General features: G+C 48.6%; 8 protein-coding genes across 8 annotated transcripts; 3 read left to right on the plus strand and 5 right to left on the minus strand.

The window, feature by feature from the left end:
* Positions 1–383: 383 nt before the first annotated feature.
* On the minus strand, positions 384–2,021 carry N7511_003440 (uncharacterized protein; the record flags this gene model as incomplete). The annotated part of the gene is made up of 1 exon (XM_057125865.1): positions 384–2,021. One exon carries the CDS (start codon positions 2,019–2,021, stop codon positions 384–386), a length of 1,638 nt encoding a protein of 545 aa, XP_056988024.1.
* A 1,947-nt stretch (positions 2,022–3,968) lies between these two features.
* N7511_003441 (tannase and feruloyl esterase) lies at positions 3,969–5,543 on the minus strand (the record flags this gene model as incomplete). Its single annotated transcript, XM_057125866.1, has 1 exon — positions 3,969–5,543. One exon carries the CDS (start codon positions 5,541–5,543, stop codon positions 3,969–3,971), a length of 1,575 nt encoding a protein of 524 aa, XP_056988025.1.
* A 543-nt stretch (positions 5,544–6,086) lies between these two features.
* N7511_003442 (glycosyltransferase) lies at positions 6,087–9,026 on the plus strand (the record flags this gene model as incomplete). Its single annotated transcript, XM_057125867.1, has 7 exons — positions 6,087–6,213; positions 6,267–6,954; positions 7,026–7,186; positions 7,239–7,602; positions 7,668–8,018; positions 8,103–8,725; positions 8,803–9,026. 7 exons carry the CDS (start codon positions 6,087–6,089, stop codon positions 9,024–9,026), a joined length of 2,538 nt encoding a protein of 845 aa, XP_056988026.1.
* Positions 9,027–9,597: 571 nt separating this feature from the next.
* On the minus strand, positions 9,598–11,136 carry N7511_003443 (MFS transporter; the record flags this gene model as incomplete). Its single annotated transcript, XM_057125868.1, has 2 exons — positions 9,598–10,792; positions 10,853–11,136. 2 exons carry the CDS (start codon positions 11,134–11,136, stop codon positions 9,598–9,600), a joined length of 1,479 nt encoding a protein of 492 aa, XP_056988027.1.
* A 720-nt stretch (positions 11,137–11,856) lies between these two features.
* N7511_003444 (OPT family oligopeptide transporter) lies at positions 11,857–14,236 on the minus strand (the record flags this gene model as incomplete). The annotated part of the gene is made up of 2 exons (XM_057125869.1): positions 11,857–13,386; positions 13,436–14,236. The coding sequence occupies 2 exons, from the start codon at positions 14,234–14,236 to the stop codon at positions 11,857–11,859; spliced, it is 2,331 nt and encodes a 776-aa protein (XP_056988028.1).
* A 632-nt stretch (positions 14,237–14,868) lies between these two features.
* N7511_003445 (uncharacterized protein) lies at positions 14,869–15,561 on the plus strand (the record flags this gene model as incomplete). The annotated part of the gene is made up of 1 exon (XM_057125870.1): positions 14,869–15,561. One exon carries the CDS (start codon positions 14,869–14,871, stop codon positions 15,559–15,561), a length of 693 nt encoding a protein of 230 aa, XP_056988029.1.
* Positions 15,562–16,110: 549 nt separating this feature from the next.
* N7511_003446 (Zn(II)2Cys6 transcription factor domain-containing protein) lies at positions 16,111–18,435 on the plus strand (the record flags this gene model as incomplete). Its single annotated transcript, XM_057125871.1, has 4 exons — positions 16,111–16,167; positions 16,233–16,939; positions 16,987–17,466; positions 17,520–18,435. 4 exons carry the CDS (start codon positions 16,111–16,113, stop codon positions 18,433–18,435), a joined length of 2,160 nt encoding a protein of 719 aa, XP_056988030.1.
* Positions 18,436–18,662: 227 nt separating this feature from the next.
* On the minus strand, positions 18,663–20,459 carry N7511_003447 (alpha methylacyl-CoA racemase; the record flags this gene model as incomplete). The annotated part of the gene is made up of 1 exon (XM_057125872.1): positions 18,663–20,459. One exon carries the CDS (start codon positions 20,457–20,459, stop codon positions 18,663–18,665), a length of 1,797 nt encoding a protein of 598 aa, XP_056988031.1.
* Between the last annotated feature and the right edge of the window lie 191 nt (positions 20,460–20,650).

A 20,650-nucleotide genomic window follows, 5' to 3' on the forward strand; every position in this document is an offset into this window, starting at 1 on the left:
CTCCGATATTTGTCGTTGCGAGATTGGGTCGAGGAAAACAGGGTCTTTCAAGACTGTTTGCCTGTTAGAATTGGCATTTGAATGCAGAGTGGTTCGCTCGGACCCCAACTAGTTCATCCTTTTAGGGCTCAAATCTCCGCGGAGAATTTATGGAGCACGCTAACCCCGTTTTGCGGAGTCTGGCGATTAATACTTCGTACGGCAAATACTATCGATTGAGCTGATTACATCATTTTACTGAGTTTTCAGAAGAAATCAGGAAGGGAAGAGCTATAAATGCAAAGCGTGTTGAAGTGGTCTCCAGGTCTTTCGGCAGCTGAAGAGTCTAGAGAAGTGATTTGGACCGTAACAACACATATCCACGCTCTCGTCGGGGTAAGTGCTCACGCCTTGAAATGATGTGTAAAATGTCTAGCTCTTCCTCCGTCAATCACACGGACGAAGCTCTTGACCTTTTCGCAATGGTGAGGCACAAATCCCTCTTTACAAGCCCAGTCTTTGCTCAAGATCAACTTGCCCGATGTCCCCGAAGGGGCATCTACCATAATTGTGACAACCGAGTTCTTGGCCGTCCAAGCGACGCTTAGAGAACCATGAGGAGTGAGCACTGTGCTGTTCACTTCGTGTAAACCAAACCCTGCGTAGGCTGGATCGACTACCCATGTTTTATACCCAAAACTAGTCGGTCGGATACCAGCCACGTAGTTTGTAAGGACATATGTAGCCGCTCCTCCCCAAGGATGTGCAAGAGACGTGAATTGACCCAGGCCAGGCTCCGATTGCTGGTTGACATACTCCCAGCTGGCTCCTGATTTGCTGGATGTGTTGGCGACCATTGCACCCCAAAGCTTCTCCAATAAGAATGTCGCGGCGGCTGTGTGCTTTTGTCTCAGTAGCGCCGGCAGAAGGAATCCGTTCGTGTTCGGCGACAGATTGGCAGTCGAGTCGGAGGCAAGCACCTTGCTAGAGTCACGATATCCTGGTCCTAGCTTGAGAGCAGGCAATTGTGACAAACAGAGTTGAGCCTGTGTAGAGTTTGCCGAGCCAGATGTGATGGCAAACCCAAGCGCAGCAATGGAATAGTTGGTTGGATCTGAGCTCTGCACTGAATAGATACCGTCTTTGTCGTTCCAGAATGCATCGTTGGCGGCGATTGCAATGGAAGTAGCAATCGACTTCCACTTTTTAGACGACGAATCATCTCCAACTGCCGCCGCTATCAAAGCCATCCCAGACAATGCCTCAACGGAAGCGAAATTGACGGCTGAGCCACTGGTGGGACCTAGAAAAGCAGTCCCAAACAAGCTCAGATCGATCAAACCACTCGAGTTGCTGCGGTACGAAACAAGCCAGTCGGCAGCGAGCTTCCATGCCCTCCAGTGCTTCCGAGCAAATCTAATGTCATTGGCATACTCCATGTAGGAGTAAAACGACATCAGCGCGAGGATATGGTAATCCGGAAGGAGATAAGCGAGACCGCGCACAGCGAAATTAGTGGAACTAATGTCTGGTGAATAGCCCAGGGACGGAGCCATTGGAAGCTGGCCAGTTGGCAGCTGATAGGCCAGAAGTTGCAGAAGTGTGCCAGCAACATGGTCATTGCGATGTGTGGTCACCCCAATGATTCTACTCGTGTGCAGGAAGTCTCCAAGCCATACCAAGCGATCTCGTTTGGCACCATCCACACATGTTGGGAAATAGTTTTCATGAACACCATACTCTGGTAGGACAGCAGCGGCGTCTGTCATTGGGTTCTGATAGATCAAGACTCCTTTTGCATCATGGGCAGTGACATTGCGGATGTAGGTAGACTGGTCTTGCCATGCTCCAAATCCAAATGAACCCGCACTGGAGATAGAACTGCCACCAGTGTAGTAGCTTGCCAATGAGATATTGAACAGCTGGATCTGGTTCACGCTGACAACTAAGCGTTGAGAGCGGACGATAGTCGAGATATGATACCAGGTGTTTTCCAGCACATCAAATGGCACAGGGAAAGAGTCCAGCGGATAGGATGTCATAGTAGTCTGATTGACAAATTGAACTCCATAGGCTAAAGTGATAGTCGAAGGAGGAAACAGTGTCTTATTGGTGTTGAGGAAGGTCGACTCGGCCGGGTAATTGCCAGCCAGATTGATGAGAATGCCACCCTTGGATCGAATACCAAAATTGTAACCGGTCTACCAGATAAGTCCTCCTCGAGCAATCTTGGCGTTGAATTGCAAGTCATATTTTGTGAAGTTGTAACCTTTGGCCGAGTAACTAGGGATGCTGCTCGACACCAATGCCCCTTCATTGGAAATTTTCCAGGTCGATTTTTGTGACCCAGCGTCAAAGCAAGCCAGTGAGACTGCGCGTGCACCAAGCTCCCATATCTGATTGTAGAGTGGGTTCGAGGAGTTGAATCTGCCGGGCAGATTTTGAGTGTCTACTCCCGGGCTCGATGCTCTAAATGAGACTGATCGGAATGTCACTGAGTTGTTCGTGAGTAACCGGATGCTTTGCCAGCGCTGGCCTCCTTGAATCAATTCAGAACTGAATTTTCCTGGTTGGGATATGTTGAAAGTTTCGACTCGAAAGGAATTGGAGAGACTGGATACAAACAAGCTGGGCCCATCGCTGAATGGCTCCAGGAGCCCGGTAAACTGTTCACTGTATTTGACCTCAACTTGCGCAAACCCTGACACGGAACTGACTTCAAATGTGGGAAATCCTGCCACATCAACGCTAGAGTGGCGTAGGGCAATTCCGGCGTTAAAGTAAACTCGTGAGATGGAGTAATAGGGATCTCAATGGTTTTTCCAAATACGACTTGTTGAACATGGAAGAAGGTGCTGGTATGGTGTCAATACGTTAAATGTTGTCGCCGAAATGATTAAAGAGACTCAACTTGTTTTCAGCTGCAACCGAAAATCTGCTTGCGAGAAGGAAGATCCAGGAGAGTAGCTGCATCATGAAGATTGACACAGTCGAAAGCCATTCGTCGGGTGTGATCAAGTTGAGGTTCACCTTTCACTGTTCTCCCCTGAGCTCTTAAGAATTCAACTCTCATCATGCGTCATGGAGCGGAGAAATTGGAGAAGTCGGCACCGACGGCATACAGGTAGTGCCTTGTTTGATGGAGAAAGTCCACCAAATATCGAAAATGAGGGTTGAGCCATCGCATCTTACCGTTGTCTCGCTGTAATAATACCAAAACTTTCGTAAAATAACATTGACGCCTGTAATTTTTCTGAAAATTGCCAAGCTGAATTTGCCCGAGACGAAAGGCCGGTAGCTCTATACGCGTATGCACGGACGACGGAGTGTTCTTCTATTATTAGTCAAGAACCCAAGAACCACGGGGAAAACCCTGATTAATTGCCAGGTGATGATGCATGGAGACCCTCAATTATCTTCAAACCCCCAATTAACATTGATCATCAGCAAGGTGGCGGTGGGATCGGAGGATCGGAATCTTTGATTTTTCTTAGGGCAAGGGAGTGGGGTGTGGATACGCGGACAAAAGACCCCCGTCAGATCGCCATAGGCTTCAATACGCTTCCTCGACTGGGATTTTAGTCTTTGGGGTCAAAATTGTGATTTAATTCCCGCGGAGACATGCTGTGACCAAGTCTATGTTAACAACAAGGAAGATCTGCAAATTTCTGGGTACGTTTTGAGCCTAATCCTGTTTCTGTGCAGGTTAGATCACTACTTTAATTCCACATTCAAGCCCTATGGGATGAGAACCGCTCAAAGATCAAAATCACAAATCGATGGAAGTGTATTATGCAGTAGACAAAGAAGGATCAAGATAAAATTCAAAGAAAGAAGTGGGTAACAGAAATAAAACTAGGAATATAAGAGCAAGGAGAAAAGAAAATAACAGAAAATCAGTATAACTTGAATAAACAGGCCTCCGATGTCATCCACCTGACTATTACAGGTCGCCAGTGACCCCGAGTAAAGTCTTCAGAAGCAAGTTTCTATTTAGCACAGGTAAAGGAAGTCGCATTTCTGGAATCTCCTCCAATGAACTTTTGGCGAAGAGGATAAGGGCAAAGATCGCGAGCTGTGTTGTTGCTACCTTTGGTGGCATGCAAAGTAACAGGAGTATGATCTTTTTCAACCCATTCCATGAGCTGGGACATTGCACCGTTTGGAATAGGTCCAAGTCCACCATAGCAGTGACCAACACCAGGGGCTTCAAAGAATCGATAGAAGTCATGAGCTTTGGGATCACTCTTGAGCACTTCCTCGTAGTATGCGATGGTTCCATTCGGTGGGATAGCTTCGTCTGCCAGTCCATGCCAAGTGATCATCTTGCCACCATTAGCCCGGAACTGGGATAGATCAGGGTCATTCGTGGCAAGCATTGACGAGTAATCAACGACTGAAGAATGCAAGGCTTCGAAGAATTCATTTCGAGTCATATTGTTGCTCAGGAAGTTCGAGTCCTTGGCAACAAGATACTTGAACCAGCTACCAAACAGAGCGCTATCGCTTGCGTGGCATGTACTATTCGTAGAGCATTCAGTGGGAACATAGTAAGTTCCAATGGTGGCGTCTTTGTTGACCCCAGACCAGCCATAGTTCTTGGAAACAGAGCGGGAGCCCGACCAAGCAGCTTGGATTATCTTTGCACTGGAGGAAGTGAATTTGCGTTGGATTCCGTTGCAAGTGTATTTCTTTCCGACCAGGTCGTAGGCAGTAATGTGGCATCGATCTGGATCGCTAATAATGCCATCTTCAACTCCATCAAGACGGTCACATGCTGCAACGGCTGCCTGGGTGAAAGCCTCAATCTCACATGGCGATGGGTAATGTTCGTCTTCATCCATGAGCTGCGATGGCCACAGGCCTGCAGGAATGAAGGCTTCGATGTTGACAGCAGGAGAGATGGCCAGGATTCCATCAAAGACGTCCGGGTACTTCTGTGCCATCAAAAGTCCTTGCCGTCCACCACCCGAGCATCCAGCGAAATAGGAATACTTCGGGGCCTTTTTGTAGTAAGATTCGGTGATTTGTTGTCCGATCAAGGCCATATCGTTTGTTGCCGTGGAGGCGTAGTTCTCCAATAGAAGCCAATTGACATTATTTTCACTGGAGAGAGCCCATGAAAGGTCTGTAGGAATAGCGTCTTTCCCATTGCCAGCAGGAAGACCTCCATCGGTAGAGGCAGATGCAAATCCGGTTGCGACTGAATATGTGAGATAGGTGGAACCAAATCCAGTGCTGTAGCCTCCACCACCTAGGGCTTGGAACCTGCCATTCCACCCCTTGAGCGGAAGCCAAACTTGGGTATGAACCGTGTCGTTCCAGCCAGGGTGGGTGTAGGTAACAGTGACGTTGCAGAAACTGATGGTATACCGGCCACCCTCGTTACTTCCAGGGCCAATGCTGACGGCGGAGTAGTTATGGGCTTCCTGGGCATCAACATTGATTATCGAAGCTCCAAGCAAGTCTGGTTTTTCGATCACGGCTGGCGAACATCTGGAGGCGGATGCAATCTCTGCGAGGATCGCACCCAGAGGAAGCAATGTGTTGAGCGAGAGCAACATATTGTATCGATGTTGCTTAAAATTGGGATGAAGATTCGATGATAGACGTGTGCGAGTTTAAAGGGTTTATATAGGCTTCATCCGAACCTATGAAACAGATCTTCATAACGGCGTTTCCAGGCAACACGGGGTTTCCAGGCAACAAGAACCAAATACAGTCGATGAAGATACTCCATAATAGTGGACAGCGATGATGTCGTCCAACTAGTTTCCAATATAGATCTTGGCAGTTGGAAGTTGATCAATACGCGTATAGAAATCCCCACTTCAACCCAAGCAAACCCTGACTCCACTGGCCAATGGACCGGGTTTGGGGACGGTTTGGACAATTTGGACAGGAAAGCAATGGATTTTCGAGGTGGAAACTTCCCCTGTTCTCTTGTTTGTCGGTTTCAACCCCTTTCTTGCTATCAACTAAGCCCCCCTTTTCTTGTCATCGCGTTGGTTTCTTTCTCATAGCTCCGTGATAGCTCTGAGCATCTTGCCTTTTTAGACGGTTCCGTGCGTGAGACGCCCATTAACATACAGTCATAGTCCGTGGATATGGAGCACCAATGGACCGGCACAGCAAAAAATGAGGAGACAACTGAGTCACCTCATACTCAACCTCCACCACCCTATGAGGCGGTGCAGCAAGAGCCCGTTGATCTCGAGGGAATCCACGTCCACGGTGGGAGACTTGGTTTGTGTTCCATCAGAGAGCAGGTCTAACAGTATATGCAGACGACGGCCGCATTTCAATTGACGCGAGATCTCGGCTCTGCAGGACTCTATCCAGGCTGGTTCCCAGCCCTAATGTATCCTATGAAAGTTCAACTGCACCACCACCAAGCTATGACGACCTGATCGCAATACCTCGGTTCAATTTGAATATCGTAATCCAGATTGTGGGCAGCCGGGGAGACGTGCAGCCTTTTATCGCCTTGGGCACGGAGCTGGGACGGATTGGCCATCGAGTGCGCATCGCAACACACAATGTTTTTGAGGATTTTGTCCATGAAGCAGGACTGGAATTCTACCCGATCGGCGGTAATCCAGCTGATCTCATGGCATATATGGTCAAGAACCCTGGCCTGATTCCGAGTATGCATAGTGTACGGGGTGGGGACATTGAACGGAATCGTTTGATGATGGCAGAGATTCTTCATGGCTGTTGGCAGTCGTGTCTGATGCCTGATACTGTTACCAATACCCCATTCGTCGCCAACGCAATCATCGCCAATCCTCCAAGCTTCGCACACGTTCATTGCGCCCAGGCTCTGGGAATTCCGTTGCATTTAATGTTCACAATGCCGTGGAGCGCAACTCGGACGTTCCCTCACCCATTGGCAAATTTGCACAATGTTTCGCCGGATCAGGATTGGATCAATCGTGTCTCTTATTCAGTGGTGGATTGGCTATCATGGCAGGGGTGAGTCGGAAGTCATCTCGGCTTGTGGTTTTATTTGCATAACTAACCCTTTCTCGCTTCATCTGAATCAGCCTGGGGGGCGTCATCAATGATTGGCGCAAATATGAATTGGAATTAGAACCTATATCCTTTTCCGATGGCCCCTTTTTGCTGAAAACCCTCAATGTTCCATACACCTACTGCTGGTCTCCGGGGCTTGTTGCAAAGCCTGACGACTGGCCCACAAATGCTGGTAAAATTTCCCTTACTTGCTGTGATTGATTGTCCTCTAATGCACAGCACAGATGTTTGTGGATTCTTTTTCCGTGATCCTCCTGACTATAAGCCTAATGCACAGGTGGCTGAGTTCCTCAGCGCCGGCCCACCTCCGATCTATATTGGATTTGGTAGCATTGTCATTGACGACGCAAAGAAAATGACAGAAATACTTATACAAGCCATTGAGGAAACAGGTGTTCGAGCTATCATATCCCGTGGCTGGAGTAATTTGGGAGGGCCGGATCTACCTCATATACTTTATTTGGACGATTGTCCACACGAATGGCTATTCCAGCATGTGAGTGCCGTTGTCCACCATGGCGGTGCCGGCACAACAGCCTGTGGTTTGCGTAATGGTAAGCCGACTGTCGTTGTGCCATTCTTTGGCGAGTAAGTATCTCGCTGCATTTCCAATCCGCATTTTCAAAAATTTCAACGTTTGACACGGTCTCTAGTCAAACATTCTGGGGAGATATGATATCTACGGCTCGGGCAGGCCCCAAGCCTATTCCACAAAAGCTCCTAGATGTCCCAACGCTTAACCAAGCCATTCGTTATTGTCTGACCCCCGAAGCAAAAAGCGCAGCGAGAGGCATCGCAGTGAAGATGCGCGAAGAACAGGGGGTCAAAGCTGCTGTGGCCTCCTTTCACAAACATATACCAAAAGGACTTGTTGGATGTGATATTCTGCCCCAGCTTCCAGCATGCTGGAAATACAAGCACAACCACAGAAAATGGCATCTATCCAAGGTTGCGGCAGAAATTCTCCTTGATAACAAGCTACTAAATCCAAAAAGGCTGAAGCCGTGAGTTCACTTTCATGCCTTTTGTGGGACGTCTTTGTCCCGTCTATTCCAGGCTTCGAGATACTAATATTTGTTTACCTTCAGGTATCAACCTAGTCCGATATGTCTTGATATAAAGCGCTGGGAACCTATTACGGGGATAGCATCTGCGGGAATGGGGATGACATTTGAAATACTCAAATCGGGAGGTGACATCCTATACAAGCCCTATGAGGTTTACAAAAATGGAAGCTCAAAGGGCGCTTCAACATCCGGTCCTTCACAAACAGGGTCCCCTTGCTTATTGTCACCAGACTCGTCCGGCTCGCTCCGTAACTCTCGGTCTCTGAACGATTTGACAGCGACCGGGGCAATAGAACGAAAAGATAAAAGCAAAGCTCTTGATATGGCTTCCGTCTCGGCTCGCGCCTCAGGACGACTTCTAGGGAAAGTGGTGTCTGGGGTGATGGTAGATGTACCTTTGGCCGCCGCCGAGGGGTTTCGTGTGCTCCCCGGTCTATACGGTAACAAGGTTCACGAATATGAAAGAGTCAAAGATTGGAAGTCCGGAGCAGTCACTGGAGTCAAAAGCTTTGCAGTCGGCATGGGCGAATGTTTGATTGATCCACTATATCAGCCCTATAAGGGTGCCAAAGAGGGAGGTGCTCTAGGCTTTGCAGGTGGTATGCTCAAAGGAACATTCGGGGTCGTTGCTAAGATGGCACATGGTAAGACTACATGCATTCCTTTTCTACTTGATATTTATGAACGATTGAATGTTTGCTGATAAGTTTACTTTTTCCAGCTTCTCTGGGCCTCGTTGCCTACCCTGGGCAGGGTATTAAGCGAAGTGTTCAGGCGGCATACCGTGAAAGCACTCGAAAGCACGTACTAGCCGCTCTCCATGAAGAAGGTCAAGACCTTGTCAGGCAATTCAAAGCAAAAGGCAATTCCGAAGGGCTGGTCATTGACAAATTTCTATCCCAGATTCGACAGGATACATCTGACAATGATAGTGATTATGTATAGAGCCATGGAGATTTCGGGTCTGACGATACACCAATGTTCCTTGTGTAAATTCAAGTCAAGCTTTCGTTCTATGTCCTACTGTTTCTCTAGTACTGCCACCGATAGAAAGTCTCCCAGGACAGTGAACGACAACGCATCGCCTGGGACAAAATAGGAATTGCTCAAACGTGAGACACGAATGAGCGCACGATGGCCTGCTCCATATTGGTATTTTTTCGCTGTGCGCCTACTAACGAATAGAACAGAGGATATGTTTTGAGGCTATTCTCCAGCCATTGACATCTCTATCTTGAAAATGGACCAAGACTAGTTCTTTGTAAATATAAACAATGAGAACATGCCAACTTTGGCCGGTCCCACGTTGAACTGAGCACTTGCAGGGATTTTTGATCACGTCCAAGGAACTGGGAACGGCATGTGTCCAGGCAGTAGCACGCATCATAGTATATTGTTCTGAAATTGTGAATCCAGACAATGTCGACTAGCGTCCACAACTGTTTCGGCCAGGCATCTCTAAGACAAAAGACAAAGTCTATAACCGCTTTATAAACACTCTATAAAATAAGATGACTCAGGGATCCTCAGGCACAAGTTTCGAGTATCGCCGAATCTTCTTGCCATATCTCATGAACAAGAATGGCACGGGCAATAGAGCAGTCGCTACAGCAGCGATAATCGAGACACCGGGCCCGATACCCAGGGCTCGAATCATGGGTTTAGCGGCCAAAGGAAGGCCAGCAGCAGCCAAACTCCGAAGGAACGTCGTAGCGGCCGCTGCACTAGCAGCGTGCAGCTTATAAACATCAATCAAGAAGTTCACACATTGCATAAAGACAATATTGGATCCACATCCGACCAAAACCGATGCAACGCACGGGAGAATCCAATGATGGGACGGATCTGCTGTCCATGCAAACCAGAATAGTCCAGTCACGAGGAGAACTGCTCCGATTCCCATGGGAGGTAGTCGTGCTTCGGGGACTGACCGTCCATTTTCTGCTTTACATTTCTTGTTGTAGTATTTTTGGCCCCAGATACTTAGGCCCACAGAGAATACCACGCCAGCCAGTAGACATAGGAAGGGTAAAGCGCCAATGACCTTACTCCAGCCGCGAGCTCCCTGAAATACAAGTGGAAACACTTCCAGTGTGAGATACATGATACCGTAGACGAACGCCCCATAGAAGGAGATGCAGGTGACGATTGGTTCGGTGGCTAGCATTCGCAGTGGTCGAGCTAGTTGTTTGGTCAGAATGGATCTGACATCGAGTTTCATGTGCTCATGCGTATGGTAGAATCTCCGGTCATTTTTCTCGATTCGAAGCTGCTGTGCCTTGCGTTTGAGCAGGACCAGCGGGTATACCTCCGGCAGACAGAAGAAGGTCAAGATGAACACGAATCCGACCCAGAGTGCGTGGATGTATGCAGTCCAGCGCCAGCCCAGATTTGGCTGCGTCATTATTGCTGCACCAATTATAGGACCCAGGGCCGGTCCACCATTGACTGCGATGGAGTAAATACCGACGGCCGTGCCTCTGGTCTCTTTGCTCCACATATCTCCTAAGGCGGCGGTGACATTGCTGATTGGAGCTGAGCCAAAGAAGCCTGCAAAGAAACGGGTAATGAACATCGAGGCTATGTTTTTGCTGAGGCCTGTGCCGATCTCGAACATGGCAAGACAGAAGACGGCGGGGAGAATGCTGACCCTTCGACCCCAGATTTCAGAGATAGGGGCCCAGATGATGGGACCAAAGACATATCCAAGACTAAATCAAGGTGGTGTCTTGGTTAGTATTGAGTAGCATTGAAACCTCATATCGACTCACAGGTAAAGCGTAACATCCAACACGGCTATCTCATCACTCACACCAAGATACTTCGCAATAGCGTCATCGGCTGGGGTTGTAATGCTGGAACCCAGACTACCTGCAAATGCGAGCATACCCAATTGAGCTGTCACCCAGCATTTGTATTTGACATCCCAGTTCTGAGGGTTCAACGGATCGTCTTGCTCCCATTTCACCAGGTATGCTGGGTCCAGAAGCGATAGGTCTTTCTCCGATTCTATTCCTTCGCTAGTAGACTCACTTGTTAGACAGGATATGGCCATAGGGGGAAACACGCAGTCTGTATGACTGCCTGTTCTCGTGAACACAGGCACATGTAGAGGTTTATATCTTGACCAGCGAAAATTGCTACGAAGCCTGTGTTTCGGCCGGAATGTCGATCTTGATGTCAACATTCCAATGAGATTCAGCCGGTAGAGTGGTACGTGGCACTCCTCATGACTGAATGAACTACTGTATCCATAGACTCAGTGAGACTATAGTATGCACGCAGGTGGTGGTGGGTTCAAGGGTGGGCTTGCATTAAACTTGATGATTGCACCAATCAGCACCGCACAAGCATAAAGTCTAGACCATGAACAAGTATTTCACATCAAGTGCATTCAATAATTGATGGAGTCCGTGTAACTACGTGCGCATACAGATCGACTTGCAAGGCAACGCCTTAACAGAGATGCGGGCGGAATACTCTGCCTACAGTACGGTCAGGGCTGCATAATAATGCAAGGGATGTCCGGCAGATCACCTTGAGAAATATTTCCTTGCATTTCAGTCGGTCCCATGCAATGATAGGGTGGCATTGTGCACAGCAGGGGAACTATGGACCGGGCCGTCTACGAGTCAATTCAACGCCTTAGAGTCTTGGGCATGTTATTGGAGTTGCGTGAGAGCCTCGTAGTCCGTTTGCCTATAAACCTTTTCAATGAATCTATCGAGGTTCTTCGCAATTCGTTGAGAACAATCTCGAAGCATTCCGCTTTATCTCACAGATGCGGAACACGTCCACTTGCAAGGAGAAGGTTCACAATACTCATGATCCCTTCACCCAGAATCAGACCAGATGCCAAAACAACGACCGTGGAGGAGGCAGCCTCTGCTTTTTCCGCTGCCTGATCAGCCGATGAGGATTCACCTGAAGGTCGAGCAGGTTGAGGTTCTGAGGAGGGGCCTAAGCCATTGGTATTTTCATCAGCGACGGGCTGCTTGGCGGGTTCTGCATGTTTTCGAGACCACCACCAGGCAATAATACCACCAATGGCTCTTGCTAGAGTGAAGGATGGCACATTGAAAATACCGACCGCGACGGCAATGCCACCTGGGACCCAAGATCTCCAAGGAGGAGGGCTGCCATTGCGGGAGAAATAAGGAGATGCAGCTGCAATTCTCAGAGCGGTGATAAACACCCAAACAATGCCAAAAATGAAAGACATCTGCCAAGCCATCTCTGGGAGACCCTCACCAGTCACAAGGCGAGCAGTGAAGATCCAGACGTATGCGGTGGGTGTCTGGAACATCTCCCCAGGAACCTCGTAGACGTTCACATACAGTTTGTATACAGCAGCAGATAATACAGCACCTACAAGACTGCCAATCATTTGTCCATAAAATTGAGCCTTGGGGCTGGCGCCGAGCAGATGACCAGTCTTCAGGTCTTGCATCATGTCACCGGCTTGCAAAGCTCCTGATTCAGAGACTGCACCCGCGAGTAAGTTGGTGACAAGTGCAGTGCGTCGCGAGAAATGAGAAGAAGGTGTGGCGAGGGAGAAAAGAAGTTGTGTAAGCTTGCTGATGCCCGAGACTGGGTTGAGATCAGTCTCACCAAGCGCTCGAACGCCCATGATGGATAGAAGCACCGCCAATAGAGTAGCAAGGGTTGAAAGCCAAGGAGAGATAATGTCCCCAAACACAATATGCATGCACACGACATTTAATAAAAGAGTCAATGGAAGGAGAATCACCACCGTGCGAGTGGAGATGAGTTGGGATGATGGTGCATCTTCCTCTTCTTCCTCGCTCTGGGCTCCATGCACCTGGGTATCATCATCTTCCGGCGTGAGCGAATGATTTTCGGAACCGAGTGCGGAATAGTTAATGTAGGAATGCCGATGGGACCACAGCCGAGGTGCAATCCACTGTCCCACACGAGTGGAACCTAACCAAGCGATCCATACCGGGGAACGAGTCACAATCGGCTTGAGAAGAAGCCACCCCAAGCTAACAATTGAATCAGCAAGCATGATCGCCAGTGATACCCAGACAATCCATGCTTTGCTTCCGTCATCCCAGCTGTCTACTGGGCCAGGTGCCCAGCCACGAGCCTTGGCCAGCGGTGATAGAATGCCCCATCCTAGCACTGCACCAAAGAGCATGTGCATGCACGTCGATGGGCCCATGATGATACCTTGGCCAATGTAGGCCGGTGATGGGTTAAGGGTCCACAGCCAATTGTGGGCCATACCAAGGCCGAACAAGGGAATATCACGGACCAGAGGGACAAAGTAAGAGAATAGTGTCTACGATCATTAGTATTGGTTTCTTGGTCAGGATTCCGGGGGTTCTTACATAGACACCAGAAACTACAAAGGCGCCGATCAAGAGGCGCATCTTGGACCGCCAATCTTGTTGGTTCGTAGCTTGATCTTCGACATACCCATCTTTCAGAAGATTCGTATCTTCTTGCATATAAGGAGGCGGCGCAACCTCTTCCAGATCATCCGTACGAAGAGGTTCCGGTGCTACAATCTTTTCCTTCTTCCCAGAGCCATGCAAGACCTTGAGCATCAAGGCAGAGGCAGTTCCACTTGGGAAGCGTAATTTCTCTCTGACAATGACCTCTTTCCGTAGTGGAACGGCAAACACAACCCCGAAGAGGCAGACTCCAAGACTCCATATGACCAATTTCCAGAAACTAAGGTTCAGAGGACCACCCTCGCCCTGCCCCCCATCGCCTTCCGGTCCATCTGCACCCGGTTTCAGTAGGAATTCCAAAGCGGGAATGACACCAACAAAGCCACAGCCCAGTGGCATTGTTCCAACTGCACCCGCCACCGTCTGGATCAAGACATTTTCAACCGGTGTGAACGGGAATGAGAGCTGCTTTGATAAAACCTTGAAAACGGAGAAGCCAATCAAGGCGGACGGCATGGCCATGGTGCTGATCCATCCCGTCTGTAATCCAAAATAGGTATTCGAGAATGTTATCAGAGCACCGATAATGAGACCGACGAGGAGTGAGCGTGGAGTGAAGCTCTGGGCGGAGGTGGGAGTTGGGCCATTTGCGGTTACAATGGGATTTGTAGATGCCAAACCCGTTGTCGATGAGCGGGTCATCCCATGACGCTGTTCGGAGGCATCACCATCCATGCTGATGGTCTGATAATTCATGGGACCGATTGACCAGTCATAGTTGTTGAGTCGAGAGGTTCATCTGTGCAACCCTTGGGAAGGGACCTCGCGATAAGAGGCTGCTGATTAATGTTTGATAACACCGATCACCTGACGTCACCTTACAAATCAATTTTTAGCCCTACCCCATCCATTTCCATCTTTCGATAAAATCCAGTGTCAAGATGGAATAGTACTAATAAGTTGTCAATGCGTTCATCAAGAAACGCTGTGGTGGGTTGTCTTTGAAAAATGGGCTTGATATGCATATCTCTTCGGATACTTGATACCATCGATGAGGTTCATCAAAAACCTTCTAGAACATATCGTAGTTGGCTGCAGCCTCATAGTCATGTAGATATAAACCGCCACCACGCCCTTTGACACGGGATCCATTTAAGTTCCGATCGGGAATGCAACACTATTGGAGGGCAAAGCGCGGATTTACTGACTCACTAGTCTCGGACCGGATGTCTGAACTCTGGTAATCCCCACACGGGGAAATTGGCCTTTTGATGTGTTAGTTGAAAATAAGTTGGACTCTCTTCATTTCGCAAATTTTATCTTCCACTTTTTAGGAGATCCTACGTCAATTTTATCATCTTGCAAGCATGAAATTGGAACCAGACTTCTACATCAAGCTCTATACATCAACAGAGCTCCTCTCCCAACCATGGCTCTCCAGTCTCACTAGCATGGTCAATGCAAGCTATCGTGTCAGTCACACCCGCAGTATCAAGTTTCCGGCAAATAAGACTCGGCTTTTGAACGACTCGCAATTATCTAAAGAAGTCGGTCCGGATGGTTTCACTGCGGTGGCTCTAATTGATCGCGGTCCGGATCAAACCCCTGAAGTCATTGGGACAGCAAGTATGAAGAAATGGAAAGATGATGGCCTTTGGAGACCCTATAAAGAACTTCAAGAGGGGTTTGATGCCGCTGTAGCGGAGCTTGAGGAGAACGAAGCCAGTCAGGCCATGGACCATGTGCTCGAGCGATACGCCTGTTCGGGTGACTACGAGATAGCTGTCGTGGCCCTTCCTCCCGACTCTCGATATCGTGGCAGGGGCATTGCGGGTCAGTTAGTAAGGACCTGTGAAGAGGAAGTTTTGAGACGGCACCGGGTTGAAGACCAGGATGCGTCATCTCCGGTGCGCATGATGATTCTTGTTGCTAAGGAGGATACAGGTGCATATTGGATTAAGCAAGGCTTCACCGTTGTGGGCAGTCGAAGATGTGATATTGGGGTCTGGAGTGCACTGGAAGAATTTACTATGTGGGCTATGCTTCGTGAGCTGGCATGACAATAAATCTTACGACCGTGATTTCAAACTCCGAACTCCTTTCATGCCATCATAAATGTATCATTCGCCATTCAGTAAATCGGGCGAGAACAGAGAGGCTAAGTTACCGCACCAATAATGCATGAAATGGAGCCGTCACTAGGTGAGGGAGATATTATAATGCCTTTCTTTTGCTTTTCCATCTGATTTGACCTGTGCAACCCCTTCAAGTATAATTTGCGATCCTATATCATGTACGGGATCTCCAATTGGCAGTGTTCCCATTGTTACTGGGACTCTGATAACCTGCAGGGGAAAGGCAAAACAATCGTGGCGGCCTCGGGAACGGGAAAATCCCTTACCCCGCAATATCACGATTATGTAACCAGGACTGAAGCTCGAGTCCAACGGGCACAATCTTGGATTGCTAATTGTCTACCTTGACGATTGCTCAAAATCTTTTCCATCTTGTGGTTGACTTGGATCTCAGGTCAATTCGCAACAAGTGCATTGTGTTCGTGCGCCACGCTCGCCGCTCTTCTTCAGTGCGGTTAGTAGTTCTGAGCTTCCATGTCTGGTGCGCCATCGAATAAAAAGTGTGAGCGATGCAAAAAGGAATGCCTCAAGGTTAGCTCCTGATCCAGGGTTTTTGGATTCAAGTCCAACGAGATCCCTCTCTGATTCCTCGCTAGTGTGATCAAGCTCGCCCAAAATGTCACCGTTGTATCAACGTCGGCGTCGAGTGTCCGGGCTATAATAGGCCTCGCAAGTTTATTGATCAAGGTGTAATGCTAAGACGCCGTTATGCTCCGTATCAAGGTTCTATGCCAATCAGCGCCAAGGCATCCAAGTCAGTGAATAGAGCAGACGCAACAGATCCGGCGGGAGCTTTCTCAGCGTGGCGTCTTTCGACGGACCAGAGAACGACTAGTGCAAACCCCACCCAAACAATTCATGCTGATTCTGGAAATGTGACCAATGCTTCGCCTATGGAAGTCAATCACACAGGCTGGGAAGATGGCTCGAAGCTTGGACAAGGAAGTAATGAGACTGGATCAGGGCAAGATCTGTCTCACGTCTTTTCTCTGCTCCAGAATCTGCCCGGCTGCGAGCTCAACGGCTCTTCGGCTCTCAGTAATGAAGAAAATGACTCGGTGATAGCCACCAACTATAGCCCGGACTCATTGAATTTTTCCGCTGGGGAATCATGCACAATTGGGAGTTCGAAGAATCTCAAAGAGACGGGGCCTCCAAGTCCGTCCACACTGCACTCTTTGGGAAGCCTGTCATACCGAAAAGAACAAGGGAATCATAGTTCCATGGTATCGAAACCAATTTATGGAGGGGAACACGAGACTACATACTTGATTCGGCGTTATTCTGATTCAATAGGACCTTGGTATGTAAATATGACACCGTGAGTCTGTGCGTTACTCACCAAAACAGGCTGGACCTGTCGGATTCCTATAGATTCTTCTCAGTCCATGTACCCATCCGCGCGATTGACAATCCCGCCTTGAAACATGCAATGGCAGCTATCACCGCAAAATACGCAGGGCGAACAAAATCTCCCAACTCGGAAATGCAAGGAGAAAGATCGGAAACACCAAGGACAGAAAGCATAGGCACTGATGCCCATCAGATTGATTGGCTCCTCAAAGGAACCAACTATTATCATATGGCTTTATCGGAGATTAGCCGGATAACATCGAGAAGTCTGCCTTTTGCAGGCGTTAGCACGGGCATATTTCTGATCGAGGCAGTCAATCGGTGGATGAGATCTAATCTTACTCAAAATCTACGAAATGGGACAACTGAAAGTCTACATGATGTTGGCTTTGTTCGAAAGATAGAGGAGCTGCTTGCAACGCTTGTTCTTCTCACGGCATATGAGCTGATGGACACCAATGCCAATGAGTGGTCACAGTAAGCTGCTTTCTTGCAAGATCAATAGATCACAATCTTACAATTCCGAATAGGCACTTATTGGGGATTGGCCCCTTGTTTGAAAATATTTCCCAATCAGGACATATGACAGAGATCATGTTTTCTCACGGCATTCGAGCGGCTTTCTGGAACTTTGCTCGATTCGATTTCTTGGGTTCCTATTTCCCTCGCTCCTCAACTCAGCTGGATCCGGAGAATCAATCTCTTTGGCGCTCGGCGGGGATAACCATCAATGATGAGGGCCAGTTTCAAATTGGCCCGCTAAGGGAAGGGGGTCTGATCAAAGAGGACCAGGCAGCCAATGGTATCCTATGGCTTATTTTCAAAATAATGAACCTCTTGGCGAGAGTGAAACGAGCTCAGTTAGCCAAAGTGGTTGGACCATCCACTCTTGATTTGCCCATCCCTCAAGACAATCCGCCCGCTGATCAAACCATAGACCCAGACTCGAGCACATGGCTTCAGCTTTGCTTTGATCTCCAGTCATGGTTTGAGACACTACCAGAAACATTTCGTCCGTCTGTGCGAACATACTCTTCAAAGGACATATCACAACCAAAATCCACGCCATTTCCCGAAATAGTTTACGGACTGCCAACCTGTGCTGCTGCAATCTTACATTATCACTTTGGGCGAATTGCGCTTCTGCTCAACCAACCCACCGACAACATCAATGCCGGAAGCATTTCTTTCGACCGGCTTCATGGGTACCGCGAAATCACCAAAGAAGTCGATTATCATAGTCGTGAGATATGTGGCATCGCCGTAGGTAGTCCCCATAGTGCTGTAAGACTATCCTTGATCCCAGTATTATTTGCTGTAGGCAATTGTTTGGAGGGTGTATGGGAGCGTCAGATAATCTTCAATCTTTTCCGGGAAGTCGAGTCGGATTTAGGATGGGCAACCCACTATGCTATTCTGCGACTACAGCAAATGTGGTCTAGATGACCTCCGGGATGAGCTCGAATTGTCTAGTGCTCTACAAGTCTGCTAACCGGAACACCCTGTTATATACCACTTCCATTGTGGTTCCCTGACTCTATTCATATTTGTGTTTGTCCACACGGGGAATTCATTATCGTACTGCAGTTCACGTTGAAATCTGGCATAATATAAAGGGATTTGACTGTATGATAAAGAATCGAGTATATGCCCAACGTGATATGTTTGCAATTTCAGAGCCATGAGGTGGTTTTGGCATCGTAGTAACAATGGGGAACTGGAGCAGTCAAACATTTCGGTGAAATCTTGTCATCCGCTAAATGGACCACTGGGCCAAGCAAGTCGAATGTACCCCAGTCACCTTGAAGTTTCGTCGTGAATGGTGACTCTGGAGAATACAAATTGGGCCAGGCCTTGTTCCATCCATTCAAAACGACCTGCAAAAGCTCTAGCACAAACATGGATGAGTCCATAGATTCCCATTCAAACTTCTTGTCGACTTTATGCACCACCTCCGGTGAGTATAAGCCAATTTCGGGGCTCAAAGGATATGCAGCGGCAGCGGCAAGGGAGGCAAAAACATGATACGAGCCACCATTTCGCGCTCGGTCACGGAGACCCATCAAAGCTCCAAGGGCTCCGATGAGACCAGTCATCATGTCAGGGATAGGAAGTGAAGGCAGAACACTTGTACCGTCTGTATGGCCCATCGATCGTCCTGTAACATAGGAGCATCCTGAGGCAGCATCACCAGTCTGCTGCCACCCTGGTCGGCTAGAGAATGGGCCATCTGGTCCATAGCAATTCTCCTCGACATAAACGATACCCTTCTTTCTTTTACCTGCGATCTCGAGGAGCTTAGGAAGACTCAACCCTTTGCTGGCGATCACTCCAGGGCGGTAACCTTGCACAAAGACGTCGGCATCCTGGATGAAACCGAACAGGATTGCAAGGTCTTCTTCTTTGGTAAGATCAATATCGATTGTTCGAACCCCTGCATTTAAGGTGAGTTGAAGAGACTGGACCACATATGGATTAGTTTTTAGGTACTCCCAGGCTCGGCCGACACTTGAGGCCAAGACTTGTAGACTTACATTGAAATCAGGTAGGCGGCTGCAATTCACACGAATGACATCTGCTCCAAAGGCTGCTAGAGTAGTCCCTACTACTGGCCCGGCAATGACTCGAACCAGCTCGACCACTTTGATACCCGCCAGTGGACGCTTATCGGCGAATTCATTTGGAATCTTTATTGGTGGTGTTGGGATGGCATAGGACTGGAGATTGTAGTTGATCAATGGGTGGCGGGAGAGTTGCTTGCCCATCTGGGTCGCCCGCCACCCCTCTGGAGAATAACATGTGTTCCCACAGAGACCAAGCTTGAGATTTGTCATTTCCAGCTCATCCGCAGTGAGCTTTTGGACGTGTCTGCTGATCAGATCATAGGCATCTTTTGAGGTCTCGCATGGTGTCTCGGGATCTATTCCAATTGCCTGAAGAGTCGGTTCTGCATTCAGGGATCCATGGAGTTGATACCACACCCCAGGTGTCTTCGTGGGATAATTTCCGGTAGCACGCTTGCGAAGCGGGGTTCCAAACGCTCCCTTTTCAAGATCCGTTTTGTATAGTTCATGCAGCTTTCCTGCATTTGCGATCTCGACCAGGCTCATCCCGTTCCACTTGACGAACCCCACGGTGCCTAGCCAAAAGGCAGCATGGTCTGTGTTAATGCTCACACGACGGTCTGGCTGGCTTCCGTCTCTTTCATCGAGCAGCTCATTGGCAACAATCCCGCACATGGCATGCAACGCAGCAGCTACGGCGGGGGCTTTGATCGGCCCTGGAACTATCGGCTCGGCGCCACCTTCAAAGATAACTTGGTCTAGGATTTTTGGATCCGCGGTAAATCCTGGAGTAGCCTGGGCTACCAGCTTCAATATGCGGCGAGCATCGTCTGGAATAGCGAGAAAGTCAGAATCCACAAAGGATCCGGGGCCGTAGATTTCAGGGCTTGGGACTGTTTGATGCATCTTCAAATGGGTATGCCAATCAGATGATTGAAGGGCACATATGAAAGGAATGAGGTTTACGTTCAGAATGCTCAGAGTTGACGTACATTTATATCACAGACTCGGTCAAAGGTACACACCAACTTGGAAGGCCTCCACATTACCAATTTGGTCTTTTTCTTGTTCTAGAAATGATTTCCGAGGCTGGAACG

This window comes from Penicillium nucicola (assembly GCF_028828085.1).
Source record: "Penicillium nucicola strain IBT 29836 chromosome Unknown utg000002l, whole genome shotgun sequence".
NCBI classification, from domain to species: Eukaryota; Fungi; Ascomycota; class Eurotiomycetes; order Eurotiales; family Aspergillaceae; genus Penicillium; species Penicillium nucicola.